This window comes from Panthera tigris (genome assembly GCF_018350195.1).
Source record: "Panthera tigris isolate Pti1 chromosome D3 unlocalized genomic scaffold, P.tigris_Pti1_mat1.1 chrD3_random_Un_scaffold_51, whole genome shotgun sequence".
In the NCBI taxonomy this organism is placed as follows: domain Eukaryota; kingdom Metazoa; phylum Chordata; class Mammalia; order Carnivora; family Felidae; genus Panthera; species Panthera tigris.
The window spans coordinates 264,496-287,329 of record NW_024962167.1 but is presented as its reverse complement, the minus strand read 5'-3'; the positions used below and the strand labels follow the sequence as shown (position 1 = coordinate 287,329).

The window sequence follows — 22,834 nt, the reverse complement described above, 5'->3', positions numbered from 1 at the left end:
AGGACTAGACTTTTTCGAACCCCAGACCAGTTCTGAGAGCCCAGCAGCACTGACTGCAGGTGCAGGTGTGTGAATTTGGGGGCGGATGGGGGGGTGTCATTTATTCATTCAACAGGCCAAGGTCAGCGCCTCCTTTGCATCAGGCTCTGTGTGGGGCCCCAGGAGAGTTGGGCAGCACTGCCCAGTGTAGGGTGAGGCAGCTCAGTCCTTCCTCAGCCTGGGGGAAGTGCAGTTCAGCTGAGCCTCCCTGGGCAAGGAGTGAAAGATTACACAGAAACTTGGAGCCTCCTAGAGGATTTGGACTTTATCCTGGGAGCAGGTGTTCGAAGCTGAGAGGGGCAGCATCAGATGTGGCTTTCGCTTGGCTCGTGGGGCTCAAGCCAGGAGCCCCTTCCCTGGCAAGGCTGCTGCTGTTGTCCAGGTGAGCGTGGATGGTGGCGCAGGCAGCGTGGGACAGTGGCACAGGGGGCCGGGTGGGACGACAAGTACCTGGGCATGGAAGTGACATGCCTAGCGATGGGGAGCACGAGGTCAGCGAGAAGCCAGATTCAGGATGACTGCCGGGCTCCTGGCCTGGGAGACTGGGTGGATGGTCACATCTCGGGTTATCAGCTCAGGTTTCAGGAAGCACTATTTGAGCGAGTTCTTTGTGGCCGGTCTTGCGGCAGAGGGTCCCAGGCAGAATGGGAGCCGACTCTGTGCCCAGGCCTCTGCCCTCCAGCTTGGCCCAGACCCCGCCGGGTCTGCTCCTCTCTCTCCCTTAACCCTACAGGCACTTTAGCCTCTTGAGTGCAAGGCTGCACCTCGCAACTGTGCCCTGTCCACATGGGGGAGCGCCACTCCACTCCTGCTGCCTGGGTCCACGGGGACCACCCTCTGACCCGGCATGCCAACCCTGTTCTTTGATGTGTCTCATCCCCTCCTTGTGCAAGGGCATCCCCCCCACGCCTCAAGGCGCAGCTCCTGGAACAAAGCCTCTCCCCACTACAGCTTGAATCTGTCACCCTCCTGGCCCTGTGCTAGAGCAGGCTCCTTGAGGACAGGAGAAGGCTGGGGCACACCCTCCCCTCCCCTCCCCCACCTCAGGCCTGTGGGCTAGAGATGGAGCTGAAGCTGCATGCTGAAGTGGCCCTTTGTACATTGTCCCCCTGGGGGAGGGGGGAGTCTGGTGGGAGGGGCTGGCACTGCCCGACCCCCTGTGCTGATCTCAGGGGCACTGAGGATCCAGGTGGGGAGTGCGGGGTGCGGGGGCGGGGCGGGTTCTCTGGGCCTGGGATCAGGGGAGAACACCCTGCCGGGTTGGGCTCGCACTGGCCGGGCCTGCCGCCCCACACTAGATGGTACTTGGCACTCAGAGTCTGTCATCACTTCTCAGGCAAGGTGTGTCTTCACGCAACAGTTGTTGAGGGAGCGCTGCTCTGGGCCAGGCTTTGTCCTAGGAGGTTGGGGGTGGGGCGCCACCGAGACCAGTGACCTGTGACTGAGGCTTATAGGCTTAAGATGACCCTGCTCTCCTGTTGACATTCTGAGCGCCAGGGTGTGGGTGGGGGAGACAGACCATGAACAGGTAAACAAGGAACCGGCTAGCTTCCGCTGTGAGTGCTGGGGAGCAGAAGACCCAGGCAGGGGACAGCCGCTGTAGCTGGAGGGCCAGGAGGGCCCCTCTGAGCAGGCAGCCACATTCCAGGCCAAGGAGCAGCCAGTGGGAGGACCCTGCGACTGAAAGGTGGGGACTGTGACTGGAGCCCTGTGGACGAGGTCGGGAGGGCAGCAAAGATTCGAGGACCAGCTTGGCGGGGTCTGTGCGCCCAGAGAGGAGTTTGCATTTCATTCTGAGGGAGACTAGTGTGCGGGTGGGATTGAGGGGAGGGGGGAGGTGGCCTGGTGGGGACTTTGCAGTGACAGAATTTGTGGGGCCCAGTGCCAAATGAAAATGTAGGCCCCCAGGGGCGCCTGGGTGTCTCAATGGGTTAAGCATGCGACTCTTGATTTCTGCTCAGGTCAGGAGTCCAGGGTTATGGGATTGAGCCCTGCGTCTGGCTCCACATCGAGCCCGGAGCTTGCTTAAGAATCTCTCTCTCTCCCTCTGCCCCCCTCCCCCACTCTTGTTGTGTGCTCGCTCTCTCTCTCTCTCTTTCCCCCAAAGAAAATAAAATAGGGGCACCTGGGTGGCTCACTTGGGTGACCACTTCTGCTCAGGTCATGATACCGAAGTTCGTGAGTTTGAGCTCTGCGTCGGGCTCTGTGCTGACAGCTCAGAGCCTGGAGCCTGCTTCAGATTCCGCGTTTCCCTCTCTCTCTGCCCCTCCCCTGCCCACGCTCAGGCTCTCTCTCTCTCAGAAATAAACATAAAAAAATAAAATAAAATAATGAAAAAAAAACGAATGAAATGACAACTATATTCAGTTAATCTGAGAAATGCAAAGTTGGTTTAACATGAGCAAATAATGTAATTCCCCACAGTAACAAATACTTTATTTTATTTTTTTATTTTTACTTTTTTAGCTTAATTTTTTATTTTTTAGCATTTACATGCAAATTAGTTAGCATAGAGTGAAACAATGATTTCAGGAGTAGATTCCTTAGTGCCCCTGCCCATTTAGCCCATCCCCCCTCCCACTACCCCTCCAGCAACCCTCAGTTTGTTCTCCATATTGGTGAGTCTCTTCTGTTTTGTCCCCCTCCCTGTTTTCATATTATGTTTGTTTCCCTTCCCTTATGTTCATCTGTTTTGTCTCTTACAGTCCTCATACGAGTGAAGTCATATGATTTTTGTCTTTCTCTGACTGACTAATTTCACGTAGCATAATACCCTCCAGTTCCATCCACGTAGGTGCAAATGGCAAGATTTCATTCTTTTTGATTGCCAAGGAATACTCTGTTGTATCTAGATACCACATCTTCTGTATCCTTTCATCCATCGATGGACATTTGGGCTCCTTTGCATACTTTGGCTATTGTTGATAGTGCTGCTATAGACATGGGGTGCATGTGTCCCTTCGAAACAGCACACCTGTATCTCGTGGATAAATGCCTAGTAGTGCAATTGCTGGGTCGTTGGGTAGTTCTATTTTTCGTGTTTTGAGGAAACTCCATACCGTTTTCCAGAGTGGCTGCACCAGCTTGCAGTGCCACCAACAATGCAAAAGAGATCCTCCTTCTCCACATCGTCGCCAACATCTGTTGTTGCCTGAGTTGTTAATGTGAGCCATTCTGACAGGCGTAAGGTGGTAGCTCAGTGTGGTTTTGATTTGTAGTTCCCTGATGATGAGTGATGTGGAGCATTTTTTCATGTGTCGGTTGGCCATCTGGATGTCTTCTTTGGAGAAGTGTCTACTCATGTCTTTTGCCCATTTCTTCACGGGATTATTTGTTGTTTGGGTATTGAGTTTGAGACGTTCTTGGTAGATTTTGGATACTAACCCTTTATCTGATATGTCATTTGCAAATACCTTCTCCCCTTCTGTCAGTTGCCTTTTCGTTTTGCTGATTGTTTCCTTCGCTGTGCAGAAGCCTTTTAGTCTGATGAGGTCCCAGTAGTTCATTTTTGCTTTTGTTTCCCTTGCCTCCGGAGACGTGTTGAATAAGAAGTTGCTGCGGCCAAGATCAAAGAGGTTTTTGCCTGCTTTCAACTCGAGGATTTTGATGGCTTCCTGTCTTGCATTGAGGTCTTCCATCCATTTTGAGTTTATTTTTGTGTATGGCGTAAGCAAGTGGTCCAGGTTCATTCTTCTGCATGTCGCTGTCCAGTTTTCCCAGCACCGCTTGCTGGAGAGACTGTCTTTACGCCGTTGGATATTCTTTCCTGCTCTGTGAAAGATCAGTTGGCCATACGTTGGTGGGTCCATGTCTGGGTTCTGTATTCTGTTCCATTGATCTGAGTGTCTGTTCTAGTGCCAGTACCATACTGTCTTGATGATTACAGCTTTGTAGTATAGCTTGAAGTCTGGGATTGTGATGCCTCCTGCTTTGGTTTTCTTTCTCAAGATTGCTTTGGCTCTTCGGGCCCTTTTCTGGTTCCATACACATTTTAGGATTATATGTTCTAGCTCTGTAAAGAATGCTGGTGTTACTTTGATAGGGATTGCATTGAACATGTAGATTGCTTTGGGTAGTATCGACCTTTTAACAATATTTGTTCTTCCTATCCAGGAGCATGGACACTTTTTCCATTTTTTTGTGTCTTCTTCCATTTCTTTCATAAGCTTTCTATAGTTTCCAGTGCATACGTTTTCCACCTCTTTGGTTAGATTTATTCCCACGTATTTTGTGGCTTTTTGTGCAACTGTAAATGGGATCGATTCCTTGATTTCTCTTTCTGTTGCTTCATTGTTGGTGTATAGGAATGCAACCGATTTCTGCGCACTGATTTTATATCCTGCAACTTTGCCGAATTCATGAATCCATTCGAGCCTTTCTGTGGTGGCATCTTTGAGGTTTTCCGTATAGATTATCGTGTCATCTGCGAAGAGGGAAAGTTTGACCTCCTCCTGGCCGATGTGGATGCCGTTTATTTCTTTGGGTTGTCTGATTGCAGAGGCTAAGACTTCCAATGCTATGTTGAGTAACAGTGGCGAGAGTGGACATCCCTGTCTTGTTCCTGACCTTAGGGGGAGACTCTCCCATTTTTCCCCACTGAGGATAATATTAGCGTCGGGTTGTTCATATATGGCTTTTAGGATGTCGAGGTATGCTCCTTCTCTCCCTACTTTCTTGAGGGTTTTTATCAAGAAAGGATGCTGTGTTGTGTCAAATGCTTTCTCTGCGTCTATTGAGAGGGTCCTATGGTTCTTGCCCTTTCTTTTCTTGACGTGATGATTCACGTTTATTGTTTTAATTGCTTGAGTCCAAGATCTTACCATCTTTTTTTAAAAATTTTTTTTAACATTTATTTATTTTTGAGACAGAGAGAGACAGAGCATGAACGGGGGAAGGGCAGAGAGAGAGCGAGACACAGAATCGGAAGCAGGCTCCAGGCTCTGAGCCATCAGCCCAGAGCCCGACATGGGGCTCAAACTCATGGACCATGAGATCGTGACCTGAGCTGAAGTCAGACGCTTAACTGACTGAGCCACCCAGGCACCCCATGATCTTACCATCTTAATCAGGTGCAGTGGGGATAAGCTGCCTGGGTTATGGTATCTAAAGTATAGCCCCTTGAGTGCAAGTGTTCTCAATATGAGGACTTGAGAACGAAAGAGACAGTTATTTACCACTCACAAATGCAAGATTGTAGTCAACTGCTGAAGACTCTTCCATTCAGAAAAAGAAGATGGGAAGCAGCCTAGTCCATAAGAGTTTTGAAATATAGCCTGATGCATGCTGTCAGTTCTTAAGTTAGGACTTAGTCCTAACCACGGGAATACTTTCTCCATGTCTCTTCCCTTTCTTTACTCTTTGAGCTCTTGGTTCCTTCCTTTTCATAAGGAATGACCTGTATTTGCAGCTGTTTTTTCTTCCTGCTTCCTCCCTGTGGGACTTCTAAGACCCAAAGGACTCTTTTCATTTTGCACGATTTGGTCTCTTTTAGTCCAAGCTAGCAAATAGTATGTTTGCTACTATAAATCTCTTACCTTTTTTTAGTTTTCTGTAATTATTACTGGATTTCATGCCGTGTTTTAGCAAAGCGACCCTCCCAAGTCCTTTTGAGATCAGCTTTTCGCTTCAGGTTTCCTGTGAAGCTCTTATATGACGATGCCTTTAAAATTCGTCTACTCTTGGGGCTCCTGGCTGGCTCAGTTGGTAGAGCATGTGACACTTGATCTCTGGGTGCTGAGTTTAAGCCCCATGTCAGGTGTGGAACCTACTTTTAAAAAAAATCTTATACTCTTAAGATCCCTAAAAAATTGGAGGCATACCTTAAATCTTTCTGTTTTCCTGGTAGCACCTTGGATTTTCTCGTAACCCAAAAGCCATTTCTTCATGTCAGCCTTATTTGACAGTTCCACATGTAGAGAGGCTGTAAATGAGAAACAGATACTTGAACCCACTAAGTCCTGGTTCCTTTCAGTTGCATAGTCTTTCTTTAGTTTCTCTTTCCTATCCGTTTACTCTCAGGTATTTTGTAGCATGACTTCCCTTTCCTCCAGTGTCATTTTCTTCACTTGCTTAGAAGCCCTTGCTGTCAGCCTCTTCACAGGCCATCAGGCTTCCACTAAGAGTCTCGTGGAGGCCCTTTTTGGGTCTCATTCTTATGCTTTTCTACATCTTTCCATGTTCCACCTACCTCCTGGTTCAAAGGAAGTTTAGTTTTAGGTTTTTTTGAATAGCAGCACAACGTTTTTAGTATCAGTATCTGTGGTAGTAATTTACTGCTGCATAATAAGCCACCTCAAAGCCTAGTAGTTCAAAACAGCATTTATCTTGTTCACCAATCTTTAGTTTAGGCAAAGCAGAGTAGGGCAACTCATTTCTTCTTCATTTGGCATCAGCTGGCATAACTGGAAGCTGGAGACTAGAATCATCTAAAGGCTTGTTCATGCACGTGTTTGGCTGTTGAAGCTGGCCTTTGGCTAGGACGTTGGCTAGTCTCAGCTGGAGTATCTACATGAAGACTCACTAGGTAGCCTGGGATTCCTCAAAACGTGGTGGCTGGGTTCTAAGGGTGAGCTTCCCTAGAGAAAGAAAGTGAGATGGAAGCTGTATCACATTGTCCAAGCTGGCCTTAAAAATCACAGCAGTGGGGCGCCTGGGTGGCTCAGTCGGTTAAGCGGCCGACTTCGGCTCAGGTCACGATCTCGCGGTCCGTGAGTTCGAGCCCCGCGTCGGGCTCTGGGCTGATGGCTCAGAGCCTGGAGCCTGCTTCCGATTCTGTGTCTCCCTCTCTCTCTGCCCCTCCCCCGTTCATGCTCTGTCTCTCTCTGTCTCAAAAATAAATAAAACGTTAAAAATCACAGCAGTTCTGCATATTCTGCTCACTAGAAACCAGTTACTGAAGCCAGCATATATTTAAGGGGCAGGATTTTCACAGAAGTATCAACAAATTTATAAAATGACCACATCCACTCACCTTGTCTTACCAATCATATATAATGGATGGAAGACCTTCCCAACTCAGCATCACTGAAACTCCAGCCAGTTTTGTTGTTGTGGTTGTTGTTGTTGTTGTTGTTTAGTATGATCTCTTATTTTCTAGAAAGTAACAAAGGATTACAAGATAACAGTATTGAATTAATTTTTTTTGTCTCAAAAAAATATGTGGATTATACAATTAAAGTTTTATACTGGGAGATGTGATTTCATAACCTGGAGAATCATTTCTCCCGGGAACGCAGTTCAAATTAGCATGAAAACATTTGCAGCTCCGAAAAAGGCCGTGGCATTAGAAACATTACTTAGAGATTCATGAATTAGAGTCTTATTTTCAGAGGCTTATCTTGGGAAGTATTTTTTGACTCGGGCATACATAAGTCAATATGATATTGCTAAAACTTCTTTAAAAATTATGGAGTGTTAAGATCGGGGAAGGGCTAAGAGACTTTCTCCTAAGAGGGGACTTATTTTATGAAAGAAAGATATGAAAGAATGATAGAAAAATAAAAGTATAGAATCAAGTGCAAATGTTGTGTAGTAAAGACAATGATAGCAAAGATCTATTTCAGTAACACCTGATGGCTTTAACTTTGCTCTTGATTTTCTGAGTTGTTTAAGGGTCCACATTCTAAGACAGGGAACATTTTATTGCAAATGAGTTTATTTAACATTTTGAGTGCCTGGTTGGTTCAGTCACCCTTGATGTTGAGATTGTGAGTTCAAGCCTCACACTGGGCTTAGAGGTTACTTAAAATCTGAAAAAAAATTTGATAGTAGTTTTGGGTTAGACTCTTTTCACTCCACTTCCAAACTATAGTGTTTTATTCATGCAGGCTGATGTCCTTACAACACAACTGGAAACTACATCTTCAAAATGTCTACACCTGGATGCAAAAAATCAAATTCTTCAACAAGAGTTATTATCAATGAAAGCTTTCGAAGAAGAACGTGAAAAACTAGAGAGCGATAACAAGAACTTACAACAAGAAGTAGTAAAATTGAAACAATTTATGGAAATGAATATGGTAGAGCGCAGTCAAGTGGAACAGTATAAACGGGAGGTTGAAGAAAGAGCACGACTGGACATGGTAGAAAAATTACACGAAGTCAACCTGTTTTTACAGGTTAATTGATTCATCTGTAATGTGCTTTCATTCATTTCACTGCAAATTCCATTTTGGATAGATGTGTTGTATGGGTTTCCTCTACTTGCTTTATGGTAATTTGTAGACTTCTGGAGGCATTTGTTCGTCCCTTGAACGAGTTCAGTTTTCATCATTGTTCCTACTAAATCGAGAGGATAAGAAAAAATGATGATTTAAACAACTAGTCTCACTATTAAGAGGAAAAGAAAAATTATGATTTAAAAATTGCACTGTACTTGGATTATTCTTAAGGTTATTGTTGACTTTTAAAATTTTGTCATTGATTCTATTATTTGAATTATCAGATTGTGTGAATACTAATACAAGAATGATTGAACTTTAATTTTATAAATCATATTTAATTCAGTTGACATTGATGATAAATATTTTACACTTGAGCTTTTTTTTTCATTTAAAATTGCTCTCTGAATCACTGACTCAGAACTAAAGGAAACAGGTATAATTAATTATTCAGATTATAGCTATTTTAAAACTATCCCGTTAATTTGCTTTAGGCACAAGCAGCAGCTCAAGAAAACTTGGACCAGTTAAGAGAAAATGCTCATGCTTCAACGAGAAGTCAAATGGAACTTAGAATTAAAGATCTGGAATCTCAGGTCTCTACAATGAAGACGTCTCAAGAAGAATCTACTAAAACAGAGTTGGAAACCTACAGGCAACTCTACCTAGAAGAATTAAAAGTTAGAAAGTCCTTGAGAAATAAGCTGAACAGGTAAGCCAAAACAGAATCATAGACAAGAAATTTAGCTTATTAATTTGCCTCTAAAGCATAATTTCTGTGGAGCCAAGATCATGAGATGAGTAGGAAGTGAAAGCCAACTAGATCGTGTAATTTTGGAAAATGATGTTTCTAAGTGAACTTACCTTTGAAGTGTTAGTCCAGGACAGTTTGCATCCCTCCTCTTCTTTTTGGTTCTTTTTGGTTTTACAGGACCTCTTCCCCCACCCCACCCCCGCACCCCCCACCCTGTATATTTTCCATTGATCGGATCTGCTAGTCTTTAAGTGCATTGTTTGAAGCTTTCTCATTTAGAAGTATATTATTATAAAATTGCTTGCCAGAAGTACCCTAAATAGAAATGTCGATGATTTCATTTTTGGAAGATGACAACTTTAACCTAAAAGCTCAAGTACTACTACTACTACTCATCCTGGCACCTTGGTACATTTATTCTCTTGATTGTGAACTTTGGTATTATTACTAGAGTGGGCCTTGAGACAAACTATCCTTTATGTTTTTTCTACTTTACATAATGGCATACATGTGAAATACAGAAAGACTCACAGAGGGATGAAGGGGAGTATAATTCCCAAAGTGGCAAAAAAGAGCACCATGCTGGGAGGGAGGTTGTGGAAGACTGAAGACAGAAAGGGCAGATTCTGCCTCCAGTGCCTTGGTAACTGTTATAAGCTAATTGCCTCTGTAGCTGTTTTAGTTCTTTCTGATCACACCTCTGCCATCTACTATCTCCCCTAGAGATTGTTGGTCTCACTGATTCCTCAGTGTCAAATGCTCAGTTTCTTTGAGATAGTAAGTGAAATGTGCAAGAGTGGTAAAAGCAAATGCTTGAAAATGTCTTTGAGGGATGGTTTATTTTTATATCTGTAAACAGGTTTACGAAATATAAGTATGTATATATAATGGCATCCTGAAGGATCCTGCCGGTACAGCCATTCCAGAAGACAGCAAGTATTATTCATTAAGCCGTGTACATCACTGATAGCCACTTCTCTCCCTTCCCTCATTTGAATTGTTCGTTAGGGGTCCCGCTGGAAACATAAGTATTTCTTTAGAACAATTTTAAAAGTATAATTTTAGATAGTAGGTGTGCTCTGTCACATGTTCAGTGTTAAAACACTGTTCAATGGCAAATGCTATTTACTATTATGGAAACTTAAAAAGATGTGAGTCATTTAGGAATGATTTAGGGAAAAAGAAAATGTATTTGTGTTTTTTAATCTTCACAGGACTAATGAGAGGCTGTCAGAGAACAATACAAAACTTCTTGCGGAGAGACAGCAGCATCAAACTTTACTCAGGACTCTTACTATGAGCCCAGGCCTGGAAACACCTTATTGTGGACATTTTGAAAATAATTCAGTGCTCAATGGAAACCTTACTCCAAGAGGAAACTTGGTGATTCCTACCTTAAAACCACGGCCGTCATATGACTACTGGGAGACTTCCTTGTGGAAGGTTAGTTATATTATCTGTTTTACTTTGGGTTTCAGATATCTGATATAATTGTTGCTTTTAATTTGGTGAAATTCTGAGTTGTTTAAGTAACTAATACATACGAAGTAAAAGTCATAATTATATGTGCTAAGAAAGAATTGAGGTAAATTATATATATATATATGTGAATATATATATATATATATATATATATATATATATATATATTTTAGTCCCTTGTTGTCTCATTTCCAAGAGATACTTATTTTTATTTTATTTTAGCGAGAGAATGAGTGAGTGCATGCAGGGGAGGGGCAAAAGGAGAGGGAGAAAGAGAATCCCAAGCAGGTTTCATGCTCAGCACAGAGCCCAATGTGGGGCTCAGTCTCAAAACCATGAGATCATGACCTGAATCAAAATCAAGATTTGGACACTGAAAACAACTGAGCCACCCAGGTGTACCACAAGAGACACCTAGTATTAACTGTATTCAATAAATATAACTAAACTGACCCATGTTAAATTTCTTGAAAAGCTTTCATTTAAATTTGATTTTAGAAAGTAAATGTTATTGCCTGCTGACCACAGGTACACTTAGATGCTTGGACTTATTTTCAGTTGGCAGTGGTTCATAAACATTTGAAGGTTTTGCTATCATCCAGTTTTTGCACCCCTGTATGTCAGTGAATGATCGTCCTCCAAACACTTAACGACATATGAATGTTTACTATTTAAAAGAATCCAAGGGGGTGCCTGGGTGGCTCAGTCATTTCAGCATCTAACTCTTGATCTCAGCTCAGTTTTGATCTCAGGGTCATGAGTTCAAGTCCTGCATTGGGCTCTACACTAAGCATGGAGGCTACTTTAAAAAAAAAAAAAAAGAATCCACGGTAAGTCCTTTTTATGAATTAAATCAACTTGTAACACTAAAATGGTTAATTTCTCTTTTAAGTTAAATTTTTGCTATTTTCTTACATGAGAATACATCTTTAATTGCTTTCTTACTTAAGGCACTCTTTTTTCTTTTTCCTTTTTTTTTTACTTATAGCACCTTTGTTTCAATTTTTATAAAATATCTTGCTGAGCGATTGTAGAGCATTTTATAAATAGCTAAATCAAGCAAATATTTGAATTTTTACAATAAAGCTTTTATTTCTTCAAATGAGTTCTTGCCCCTTTCTCTTTTCTTTTTCTGGAACCCCTTGAATGCAAGTATTATTACACTGGATGTTGTCCCACAGGTCCCTTAAACTTGTCTCATTTTTAAAGTTGTTTTTTCTTTTTTGTTTTTCAGCTTGGATGATTTCTACTACCCTGTCTTGCAAATTGTTGATCTGTTCTTCTGCATCTTCTTATCTGCTGTTGATTCCCTCTAGTGTATTTGTCATTTTTGTTATTGTATCCTTCAGCTCTGATTGGTTCTTTTTTATATTTTCTATCTCTTTGTTGATGTTATCACTGGATCCATTCATTCTCCTCCCAAGTTCACTGAGCATCTTTATGACCTTTACCTTGAACTCTTTATGAGGTACATCACTTATCTCTGTTTTTTTTTTCTTAGTTTTTTTTTTTCTTCGTTTTGTTAGTTTCTTTTTCTTAGGTGTTGTCATGTTCTTTCATTTGGAAGGTATTCCTCTGTGTCCTCAGTTTGTCTGACTTTCTATGTTTGTTTCTAAAATGGTTTCTTTCAACTTTTTCTCTCTTTTGAGTGGGCGTTGCTTTTGAACAATGTACATTAGTTATAAAGTCAAGGAAGAAGAGAATGTTTCTGTAAGTGTTGTCTAGTCATTTTTCTTGGTGGAGCTGTGACAGGTGACACTGGGTAGGCGGCAAGTAACACTGCTCTTCTCTTTCTAAATTCAGAACACAGGAGACAGGGAGATGGAGAGAAACTTAGTAGCTTTATTACTAATACACACTGACAAATTGGAGGATATGATTTAGGTTATGTTAGCCACATTGGGCTTCCTCCCAAATTGGGCACGTCCCCACACAGTTGTAAATTGAGGAAACAAATGCTTGACCCCCACCCCGGGGGCCGGGTGCTTACCACAGAGCTGAGAGCAGACCCAAATTCATGTTACTGTGGGCAGGCACATCTTTTCAAAGAGGAGATTCAGAAACACATAAGCACTGCTTAGCTCCTTCTCCAAATTCACCCGTTAGGTAAGTCTCCCTTCCTGTCAGGAGGGAGAGAGAGATAAGTCCAAATGTGAGAAGTGAAGGTTCACCTATTATTTCTGACCAGATTTAAATTATAAATAAAGTGAATTGTGTCTTTTGTACATACCAACTAATGATGAGAGGTTAGACAGAAGCATGCTAGATGGGAAAGAGAAATCTGTTGGGTTTTAAATTTTGCTGTAAATAACCACACCATGGGTTCCCTCATTTGTTGATTGATTTTGATAAACCAAATTTTCTTGGAAAGAAATAAATCATTCTTTCAGGAAGAATTTCCTCAGTTTCAGCTTGCTTGCTTCACCTAAAGCTTCTCTCTCTCAAGTTCTCTGTCCTGTGGTTTAAAAAAGTTGTGCTTAAAAACTGACTGCTACTAAAAGGAGTTAACATAATTTCTGTTCCTTTATTTTTATTCATGACTTTAAAATTTGTAATTTAGTTAGCGAGCTACTATTGTGTGCCTCATACCTAAACATTATTGAGCCACATGACAAAGTTTTATGTATTCATTTTCTCTGAGTTATACTTAAAATATACGTATTTTTCCTGACTATGAGGAAGTAACTGGCATAGAACTCTAGGCTTGGTAAGACCAGAAGTGTATTCCTGGTCTGCATCTAGTTGTTTTCATGACCTCAGGCAAAGTACACTCTCTCTGAGCCCTCTTTGTCTATTATGCAAAATTCGGGATTTTGACTAAATTAGTGACTTTTATACCTTCAAAATAATTTTGTTTTCAAAGAATAGAACGTAATTTTTTTTTGCATTAAACTGTATTGTGTAAAACAGAGAGAAGTAGAGCTGTCTAACTAAAGGAGAGATGGAGACTATGGCTGTGACTTCCTTGTCCCTCAATCCTGCAGTGTCCCCAACCGAACCTTAGATTTCTATGGGCCATATTTGAATGCTAACAGTAATGAGAAAATCCTTCTAATTAAAAATTCTTTAAAAATGTTCTTTGAATTAAAATTTGCTGATATATAGTTTTTCTGTGTATAATTTTCTCACCCTCTTATATTTCTGATAACTGGAAAGGTATACATAAAAGTACACATGTGTCCTTATTCATGGACTTGAAAGCTATTTTCACCATCGAAACACAGTTTTTACCTAGAAATAAACATGAAGGTCACAGAGGTAAATATTTAGGAAAAGAGCTTTTGGGGAAAAGATGCAACATTACCTTGGTAGTTCCTTAAGTCATGTCATGTAAAAAACGTGGTTTATATTTTATATAGTATTTATTAATGGTAATATAAAATAGTTTGAATAAAGCCTACCCCCATCATCTGGTATTGAGTTATTAATTTTATAAGTCTGGTATAGTAATGTTGTCCCATTCATTTTATAAGCCTGAATATAATGCTATTGTCAAAAAAGTGTTATGGTTCCTCAAAAACTTAAAAATAGATATTCATTAATTCCACTACTGCGTATTTACCCAAAGAAAAAGAAAACACTAATTTGAAAAGCTGTGTGCATCCCTATGTTTATTGAGACATTGTTTGCAATAACCAAAATATGGAAGCAACCTAAGTGTCCATCGATAGATGAATGGATAAAGAAGATGTGTAATATGTATACAATGAAATATACCTCAGCCATCAAAAAGAATGAGATCTTGCCATTTGTGACAACATTGATAGACCTAGAGGGTATTATGCTAGGTGAAATAAATCGGAGAAAGACAAATAAATACCATCTGATTTCACTTACATGTGGAATATAAAAAAACTAAACAAGTCAACAAACAGAATCATAACTACAGAGGACACATTGGTGGTTGGTATGGGGGAGGTGGGTAGAGAGTAAGGACAAAATAGGTGAAGAGGAGGAAGAGGTACAAATTCCAGTTATAAAATAGGTAAGTCACAGGAATGAAGAATACAGCATATGAAATATCCACAATAATATTGTATTAATGTTGTATGGTGACAGAGGGTAACTACACGTACGGTAGTGAGCATAGCATAGTGTCTACAATTGTCCAATCTGAATTTGTATACTGAAATTAGTGTAACATTGTCTGTCAACTATACTTCAATTAAAAAAGGGTATTAGGGAAAATAGTCTCTGAAAATATTGGGAAACATGTCAGCCAAAACATTTGTCCTCACACCTACATTTGTAAAGACATTGGAATCCTTATCATCAGTGTTGATTATGTTCAGTGCACTATTTTGGAGCCCGTTTGGGGCATTCAGGGAGAGGCTACCTTGTATAAGAAAGATCTAAATAAGAACATTCTAGACAGGAATATACAATTGACCCTTGACCCACATGGTTTCGAACTGTGCGGGTCTACTTTACTTACACATGGATTATTTTTGGATACTGTATAGTACTGTAAGTGTATTTCCTCTTCCTTCTGTTTTTCTCAATGTCATTTTTTTGCCCTGGCTTATTCTACTGTGCAAAACATGTATGGATCGACTGTTTATGTTACTGGTAAGGCTTCCGGTCAACAGTAGGCTATTAGTAATTAAGTTTTGGGGGGATGAAAAATTATATGCAGGTTTTTGACTGCACCGCAACCTCTGTGTTATTCAAGGGTCACCTGTAGTTGGAAATATTCATACACATTTCATAAGTAAGTAGATAACCATGACTTTAATAAGTCAAGTGTTTCCAAACTGGGTCCTAATTTGGAGAAAGGAAACAAAGTTACAATTGAAAATTGTATATTGTTTTCCTTATCTCTAATTGAGAAATTTATAAATCAGAAGCTAAGCTTGAAAACTGTTGTAACCCTCTATTTTTCCTTTCTTCAAAGAGATTTTCTGAAATCTTTGTGTCCATATGAAAAGAAATACGTGTTTTAGTCATAATACAGATAGCAAAATATTATTACTCAATTTTTTGCCAATAGAATTTCCACATGACAGTATGACAGTCCCACATTCTTCATTTTATATGTATTTAAGAGTCAGTCCTGAAAAATTAATAGCAAAAGCATTCCTTCAAATTTTGTTTTTCTAAAAGTGAAAGAATGGAAAGCCCATTTTAAGGAACAATTCATTAAGGTAAAAAACTGATTAAACTTTCATAAATGGCAGGTTTTCTAATCATTTCCAAGTAATAATTCAGTATACAATATGATTCTTGTTTAATCTTTTTTGTACCAGTAAGATCAAACATCACCTTTCAGAGATTATACACATTCAATAGATCAATATTAATTGTGCTTTTTATCAGATTCACTTAAATGGCATTTTATATATGTATACACACACACACACACACATATATATACACACATATATACGTGTGTGTGTGTATGTATGTATGTATGTATGTATCTGTTCTCAATTATCTAAAACTAACATAAAATAGGTAGGAATTTATTGTATTCATGTGATTGTCTTTCTATGTAAGCAATCCCTAACTTCGGTTTAATCTCTACAAGTATTGTTTCAGGACCACATGTCGTAAGCTATATATAATTCCTACAATGTCTTTTGTTTACCTTACACATTCTAAATAATATTTGACTTATTTCAGATGCAGCGGGAGTTGGAGAAAGCAGTAACCAGAGCACCAGAAGAAGGTATGTTGCCAAAAATGTATGAAGTTAGATATCATTGATTTCTGAAATAAACTATAAATAGTAAATGGCATCCCTTTCCATTGTTTGGATAATGGATACTGCATTCACATTTTTTTTGTACATATCTAATAAAAAATGTAAAAACATGAGCCTGATGAAGAACACACTTCTTCCTCATTTAGTCCTCATGTTTCATAGCTCTTTTAAAATCCCCCAAAAGTCTAGGGGCACCCAGGTGGCTCTGTCGGTTGGGCGACTGATTTCAGCTCAGGTGGGTTCAGACCCTACACAGGGCTCTGTGCTGAAAGCTCGGAGCCTGGAGCCTACTTCGTATTCTGTGTCTCCCTCTCTCTGTGCCCCTGCCTGCTTGTGGTTTGTCTCTCTCTCAAAAATAAATAAACGTTAAAGAAGTTTTTTTCAATCTCCCTAAATCTATATATCTGTTATTATTTCTGGCGATAATCTTCCTTCACTGGTGCCATCCCTATGGAACTGTCAACCTGCACAAGTCTCAGAAAAGGTGTGCTTTATCAAATTGTTGTTTCCGCTAGTGATAGAAGACCCAAAAAGCCAAAGTCGTCTTAGTAATGCTTGGTTAAGTAATTAGAGGTCATATAGCTGTCACTTGACAGGTAACGGGTTTCAATCTTCACTCACTGACTTTGTCATTGCTTTTGCCCTTGGGAAAAACTTTAAATTCCTTAGCATGGAATGAAAACACCCAAATCAGTTTGCTTCTTGCCAGATTATTCAGCCTTGTCTCACTATTTCCCTACTCTGCTGCTTTGCTCTAGCACCTTCTCAAACTAAACTACTCATAATTGCACAAGTGTTCTTCCTCACTTCTAGCTCTTTGTATGTGCTTCCTCCCTCTACCTAGCATACTCTTTCCTTGTCCTTCAGGTGTCAGATTACATATCACCTTCACCAAAAAGCAGACAATATTGACGCAAAACTGGGATGTCCCTTCTGTGTGTTCCAGTAGTGCTGTGTTTTATACCTGTCACTTACATCTGTATATCAAGGAAGGTCCTGTTCAGAAATGTTGGGAAATGCCTGTTTGATGTTTCAGTTTATAGTTTATGATTGTTCAGGGTGGACTGTGTCCTCATCTTGTAATTTCACCTTGTAATGAAAAAACCAGAAACTCTGATATTTATCCACAATAGCAATTAATTCAGTGTGCAACCCTGAGCAAAATATATTTAGTACTAATCTTGGGTTTCATATTGCAGTTGTACGTAGTTATTTTTCAATTTTCTTAACACCTTTTCATAAAGGCCCCAACTTTCTTTTGTTCTTTTTCTTTTCTTCTTTTCTTTTCTTTTCTTTCTTTTTTTTTAAGGACTTGTAGTGAAAAGTATTTTGGAGAAAGAAGATAATTCTTTCTTTTCCTTTTCAGCTGCTACCGAATTTGAACGAGGATCCTGTAGAACTCCTTTAGTATCTACTGATGATTCAATTCTAAATCAAGATCCAGTATGGAAAGCGTCACGAGAATATGTACAGATTTTGAACAAAAAATATATGATTTGAAAAATAAATAGAAAAAATTTACTGGATGCTTACAAAACATTGTCCACTATATGGAAAAATCTTGATTAAAGGAAAATGTTTTTGTGTCACATGTGTGTAATGAAAATCTGTATAATATTTTAAACTATGTTTCTTGGCATCTCATTAAATTTTAAGCACATTTTGTACGTGGAAAGCAGCACTAGAGGGTTTGACATACATCAGACTGTTCCACTCCCTGCTGTTTGCACAGCACACAAACAAACAAGTTGTCATTAATACTTCAGTAGTGTTCATGGATGGCTTTTTTGTATTTTCCAATTTTTTATCACTATATGTGGGCCTAAAGATTTAGACATTAGTTTGATGTATTCCTGCTATGGCTATTGCCAATGTTTGTACATATTACAATTTTTAATAGTGCCATAAAACCTATTTATAATTTTAATTGTCAACACTGATTCATAGCTCTTTCCACATGGAGAAATAAAATTTGCATAAGGCTTTTCACCTTTTCTATTTATTTATTTATTTATTTAGTTAGTTATTTTTTATTTGCTTTTTGGAAACAAAGTTAGAGAAAAGAAAAAATAGAGAAACAAAAGAAAAAAGAACTGCCCCTCCCCCACCCCAGAGCCATTTGCAAGTAAATTGCTAACGGGATGCCTGATTCCTGTAGCATTTAAATCCTACAAGTCAGTACATTCCACATAACTACCATACAACCTTCACAATCAGAACATTAACTCTAATACACTTGTCGCTTGAACAATGGGGTTAAGGGCTCTGACCCCTGCCCCCCACAGTCAAAAAGCCATGAACAACTTTTGACCCCCAGAGACTTAACCACTGCTACTACCAGTGGTCTTTTGTATATGATATGTATCGTACTATATTCTTAATGTAAGCTACAGAAAAAAAATACCATGAAGAAAATTATAAAAGAAAATACATTTCCAGTACTGAAAAAAAAATGTGTAGTCAGTGCACCCATCAAAACTCTTTTGTTCAAGGGTTCAGTATAATTCTATCATTTATTCCTCATAATTCTTTTTAAGTTTGCTCACTTATCTGTAGTATACGTGATACCAAGGAAGGTCCTGTTCAGAGCCATGTATTGAATGCAGTTGTGTGTCTTTGTCTCTTTCACTCTAGAACAGTTCCTTTGTCTTTCCTTGACTTTCATGACTTTTAACCTTTTGACGAGTAAATTCCAGGAATGTGCAATGTCTTTCAATGTGGATTTTTCTTAGGTTTCCTTACGGTAAAATTCAGATCATACATTTTTAGCAAGAGTATCACTACAACCTACTCTTTTCATTGCATCCTCTCATGTGACCTACAATTTTGATTTGTCCCAATACTGGTGATGTTAATGTTGGCCAGCGGAGGTAGTATCTGCCAGGTTTCTCGCCTGGAATGTTAACTTTCCACTTTCCAATTAGTTAGTATTTTGTGGGGAAGTACTTTGAGACACGTACACATATCCTTTCTCAGACACCCTGTGCCAGGCCACCTCTTCTGCAGATGGTTTGCCCCCCTGCAGGTTCTGAAAACCCACGCTGGGCTATTCTTCCCCTGTGCAGATGCCTCCCCACCCTGTCCAGTCTGTGATACTTCATTATTCTATATCATTCACTTTTCAGGGATGCTCTCACTTGAGCTCCAACACTGTGCAGGGTGACTGTCCCACACGTAATGCCTTCCCCATTCTGTCTAAGCTCCAGCACCTCACTCTGGACCCCCACAACTCCATGCCTCTGTTTCTAGGACTGGAAACTAAACTGTTGGGGATGAGAAAGAAGAAAGGAAGGAAGGGCTCCACAGGTCTTCTTTAATCAACTTGGCAAGCTCTCCAAAGCCGTTTCTCATTGGAATTGCATTGAATCTGCCAATAGTTTGTAAGGAAAGACATTTCTTATACTGATTTTTCCAAACAACTAGTCTTTTAATTGTCTAAGCTTATTCCCCACAATATATTGTTTCTTACTCGAGTGTTTTATCTGCAGATTCCTTTGGATTTGGGGCATGCAGCGACATACAATCTATAAATAGTGGCATTTTCGTTTCTTTCCAATTCCTAGAGCTTTCATTTTTTTTTCTTTCCTACTACAAGAATGACGTTGAGTAAATGTGAGGATAGTGAGTGTTCATGTCTTCTTGAAATTGCAACATGTAAAAGTAGTTTTCTACAACTATGTAGATAGTGGGGTTTTTAAAAGTGTATATCTTTTATCAGTCTCTTAGTTTGCTCTTGCCGTTTACAACAGAGCACCATCAACACAGTGTCTTACAGCCACACACATGTATCTCACATTTTTATGGGTCAGAAGCTGAGCAATGGCTTAGCTGGGTCCTTTGTTCAGGTTCTCACAAGGCTGTACCCAAGGTGTCCGCTAGACGGCCCTTCCCCATTTGGGTGCTTCGATGGGGAAGAATCTGCTTCCAAGCCCATTGCGTTTGTTTTTAAGAGAATTTCCTTGTGACTGTATGACTGGACTCATTTCCACAGCTCTTTGCTAGTCGGCTAGTTGGAGGCTTAGGTCCTAAGCGTTCCCAGACACTTGTCTTAGTCCTTTTGGGATGCTCTAACAAAATGCCATAGGCTTACGAAAAAAAGTTTTATTTTTCACAGTTCTGGAGGCTGGGAAGTCCAAAATGAAGGCACTGGCAGATTCAGTGTCCAGCGATGGCCTGCTTCCTGGTTCATGGACGCTGGTCTTGCTCCTTGGCACAGGCCAAGGGAGCTCTCACAGCCCTCCTTTATAAGGGCACTAATCCCATTCATGAGGGCTCCACCTTCATGACTTAATCACTTCCCAAATCCCCCACTTCTAAATACTATCACGTTGAACATGAAGATTTAACACATGAGTTTCGGTGAGTGGGGACACAAATATTCAGCCTAGAGCAAGGCTGTTCCTTGTTCGTGGCCACGTAGACTTCCTCGATATGGCCGCTGAGTTTAGGAGGCCAGCAAGGGGAATGTCACTTCAGAGAAGGCTCAGTCCTCCTCAAAGGGTGTTCACGTGATCAGATCAGGTTTGCCTAGCATAATCCTCCTTTTGGTTGACTTTGAATTAACTGAATTAATTATGTCTGCAACAGTCCTTTACATTTGCCATATTCTAATAGCTAAAGTCAAGTCACAGATCTTAAGAGAAAAGAATTATAAAGAAAAGGTGACAACGCTAAAGGGCAGATATTATGGGGTCACTTAGGGTCTTTCTGCTACAAGTATATTGAGGAAGTTCCCTTATAATACTAGTTTTCTAAGTTTTGTCATGAATGACTATTGAATGCTAACAGATGTTTATTTCACATCTATTGAGATAGGTTTTTTTAACTGTTTATTTTTGAGAGAGACCAAGCAAGCCAGCAGGGGAGGGGCAGAGAGAGAGGGAGACAAGATCTGAAGCAAGCTCTGCACTGACAGTGGCGAGCCCAATGCGAGCTCCACGTGGGGCTGAAACTCACACACTGTCAGATCATGACCTGAGCCTAAGTTGGATACTTAACCGGCTGAGCTACCCAGGCACCCTGTGATAAGTTTTTAAAATATTTGTGAATGGGGGGAGGGGCCAAGATGGCGGAACAGCATGGAAGTTTTGTGCGTGTCTCACACCCATGAAATACAGCCAGGCCAACACGAAACCATCCTACACACCTAGAACACTGATTGGAGGACTAACACAACAATCTGCACAAGCTGAACCACAGAATTCAGCAGGAATTTACCCCAAAAGAATGAGCATGAAGAAACGACAGCCAGGGATTTAACCAACACAGATAGAAGCAAGCTGTCTGACCCAGAATTTAGAATCACGATAATAAGAATATTAGCTGGGGTCCAAAATAGATTAGAACCCCTTTCTGCAGAGATGAAAAAAGTAAAAAATAGCCAGAATGAAATTAAAAATACTACCACTGAGCTGCAATCACGGATGGATGCAGTGGCGGCAAGGAGGGACAAGGCAGAACAGAGAATCCGCGATATAGAGGACAAAGTTATAGGGAATAACGAAGCAGAAAAAAAAAAGAGGGAGATTAAGGCAAAAGAGCACGATTTAAGCATTAGAGAACCAGTGACTCATTAAAAAGGAACAACATCAGAATCATAGGGGTCCCAGAAGCGGACGAGAGAGAGATAGGGGCATTAGGGTAATGTGAGCAAATCATAGCGGAAAACATGTACGAAAGCTGGGGAAAGACACAGACGTCAAAATCCAGGAAGCACAGAGGACCCCCATTAGATTCCACAAAAACTGACCATCAACAAGGCATATCATAGTCAAATTCACAAAATACTCAGGCAAGGAGAGAATCATGAAAGCAGCAAGGGGAAAAAAAAAGTTCCCTAACGTAAAAGGGAAGACAGATCAGGTTTGCAGCAGACCTACCCACAAAAACTTGGCAGGCCAGAAAGCAGTGGCGGGATATATTCAGTGTGCTGAATCAGAAAAATATGCGGGGGCGCCTGGGTGGCTCAGTCGGTTAGGCGTCCGATTTCTGCTCTGGTCATGATCTCACGGTCTGTGAGTTTGAGCCCCCAGTCAGGCTCTGTACTGACAGCTCAGAGCCTGGAGCCTGCTTCGGATTCTGTGTCTCCCTCTCTCTCTGCCCCTCCTCTGCTCATGCTGTCTCTCTCTCTCTCTTGCTCTCTTTCTCTGTCAAAAATTAATAAACATTAAACAAATAAAATAAAAAATAAATGCAGCCAAGAATTCTTTATCCAGCAAGGCTGTCACTCAAGATAGGAGAGAGAAAATGTTTCCCAGACAAACAAAAATTAAAGGAATTTGTGACCACTAAACCAGCCCTGCAAGGAATTTTAAGGGGGACTCTCTGAGGGAAGAAAAGATGAAAAAAAATTACACATACATACATACATATATATACATATACATATATATATATATACACATATACATATATATGTATGCGTATGTATCTATATATATATATATCTATCTAGATAGATAGATAGATAGATAGAGATAGATAGATATATACCAAAAGCAACAAAGATTAGAAAGGACCAGAGAACACCACCAGAAACTCCACGTGTACAAGCATCATAATGGCAATAAATTCATATCTTTCAGTACTCACTCTAAATGTCAATGGACTCAATGCTCCAATCAAAAGGCATAGGGTAACAGAACGGATAAGGAAACAAGGTCCATCTATATGCTGTTTCCAGGAGACCCAGTTTAG

General features: G+C 40.4%; 1 protein-coding gene across 2 annotated transcripts in view; it reads left to right on the top strand.

Moving 5' to 3' along the window:
- LOC122236230 (ankyrin repeat domain-containing protein 26-like) overlaps positions 1-17,727 on the top strand; it is a 28,425-nt gene extending 10,698 nt beyond the window's left edge. Inside the window, exons 2-6 of one of the 2 annotated variants that reach the window (XM_042977122.1) lie at positions 7,866-8,156; positions 8,693-8,910; positions 10,167-10,395; positions 16,057-16,102; positions 17,505-17,727. In XM_042977122.1, coding sequence (XP_042833056.1) covers positions 7,866-8,156; positions 8,693-8,910; positions 10,167-10,395; positions 16,057-16,102; positions 17,505-17,638 — 918 coding nt within the window. In that variant the 3' untranslated portion in view covers positions 17,639-17,727. The remainder of the gene's footprint in view (positions 1-7,865; positions 8,157-8,692; positions 8,911-10,166; positions 10,396-16,056; positions 16,103-17,504) is intronic. The other variant, XM_042977123.1, reaches the window with a different exon arrangement.
- The last annotated feature ends 5,107 nt before the right edge of the window (positions 17,728-22,834 follow it).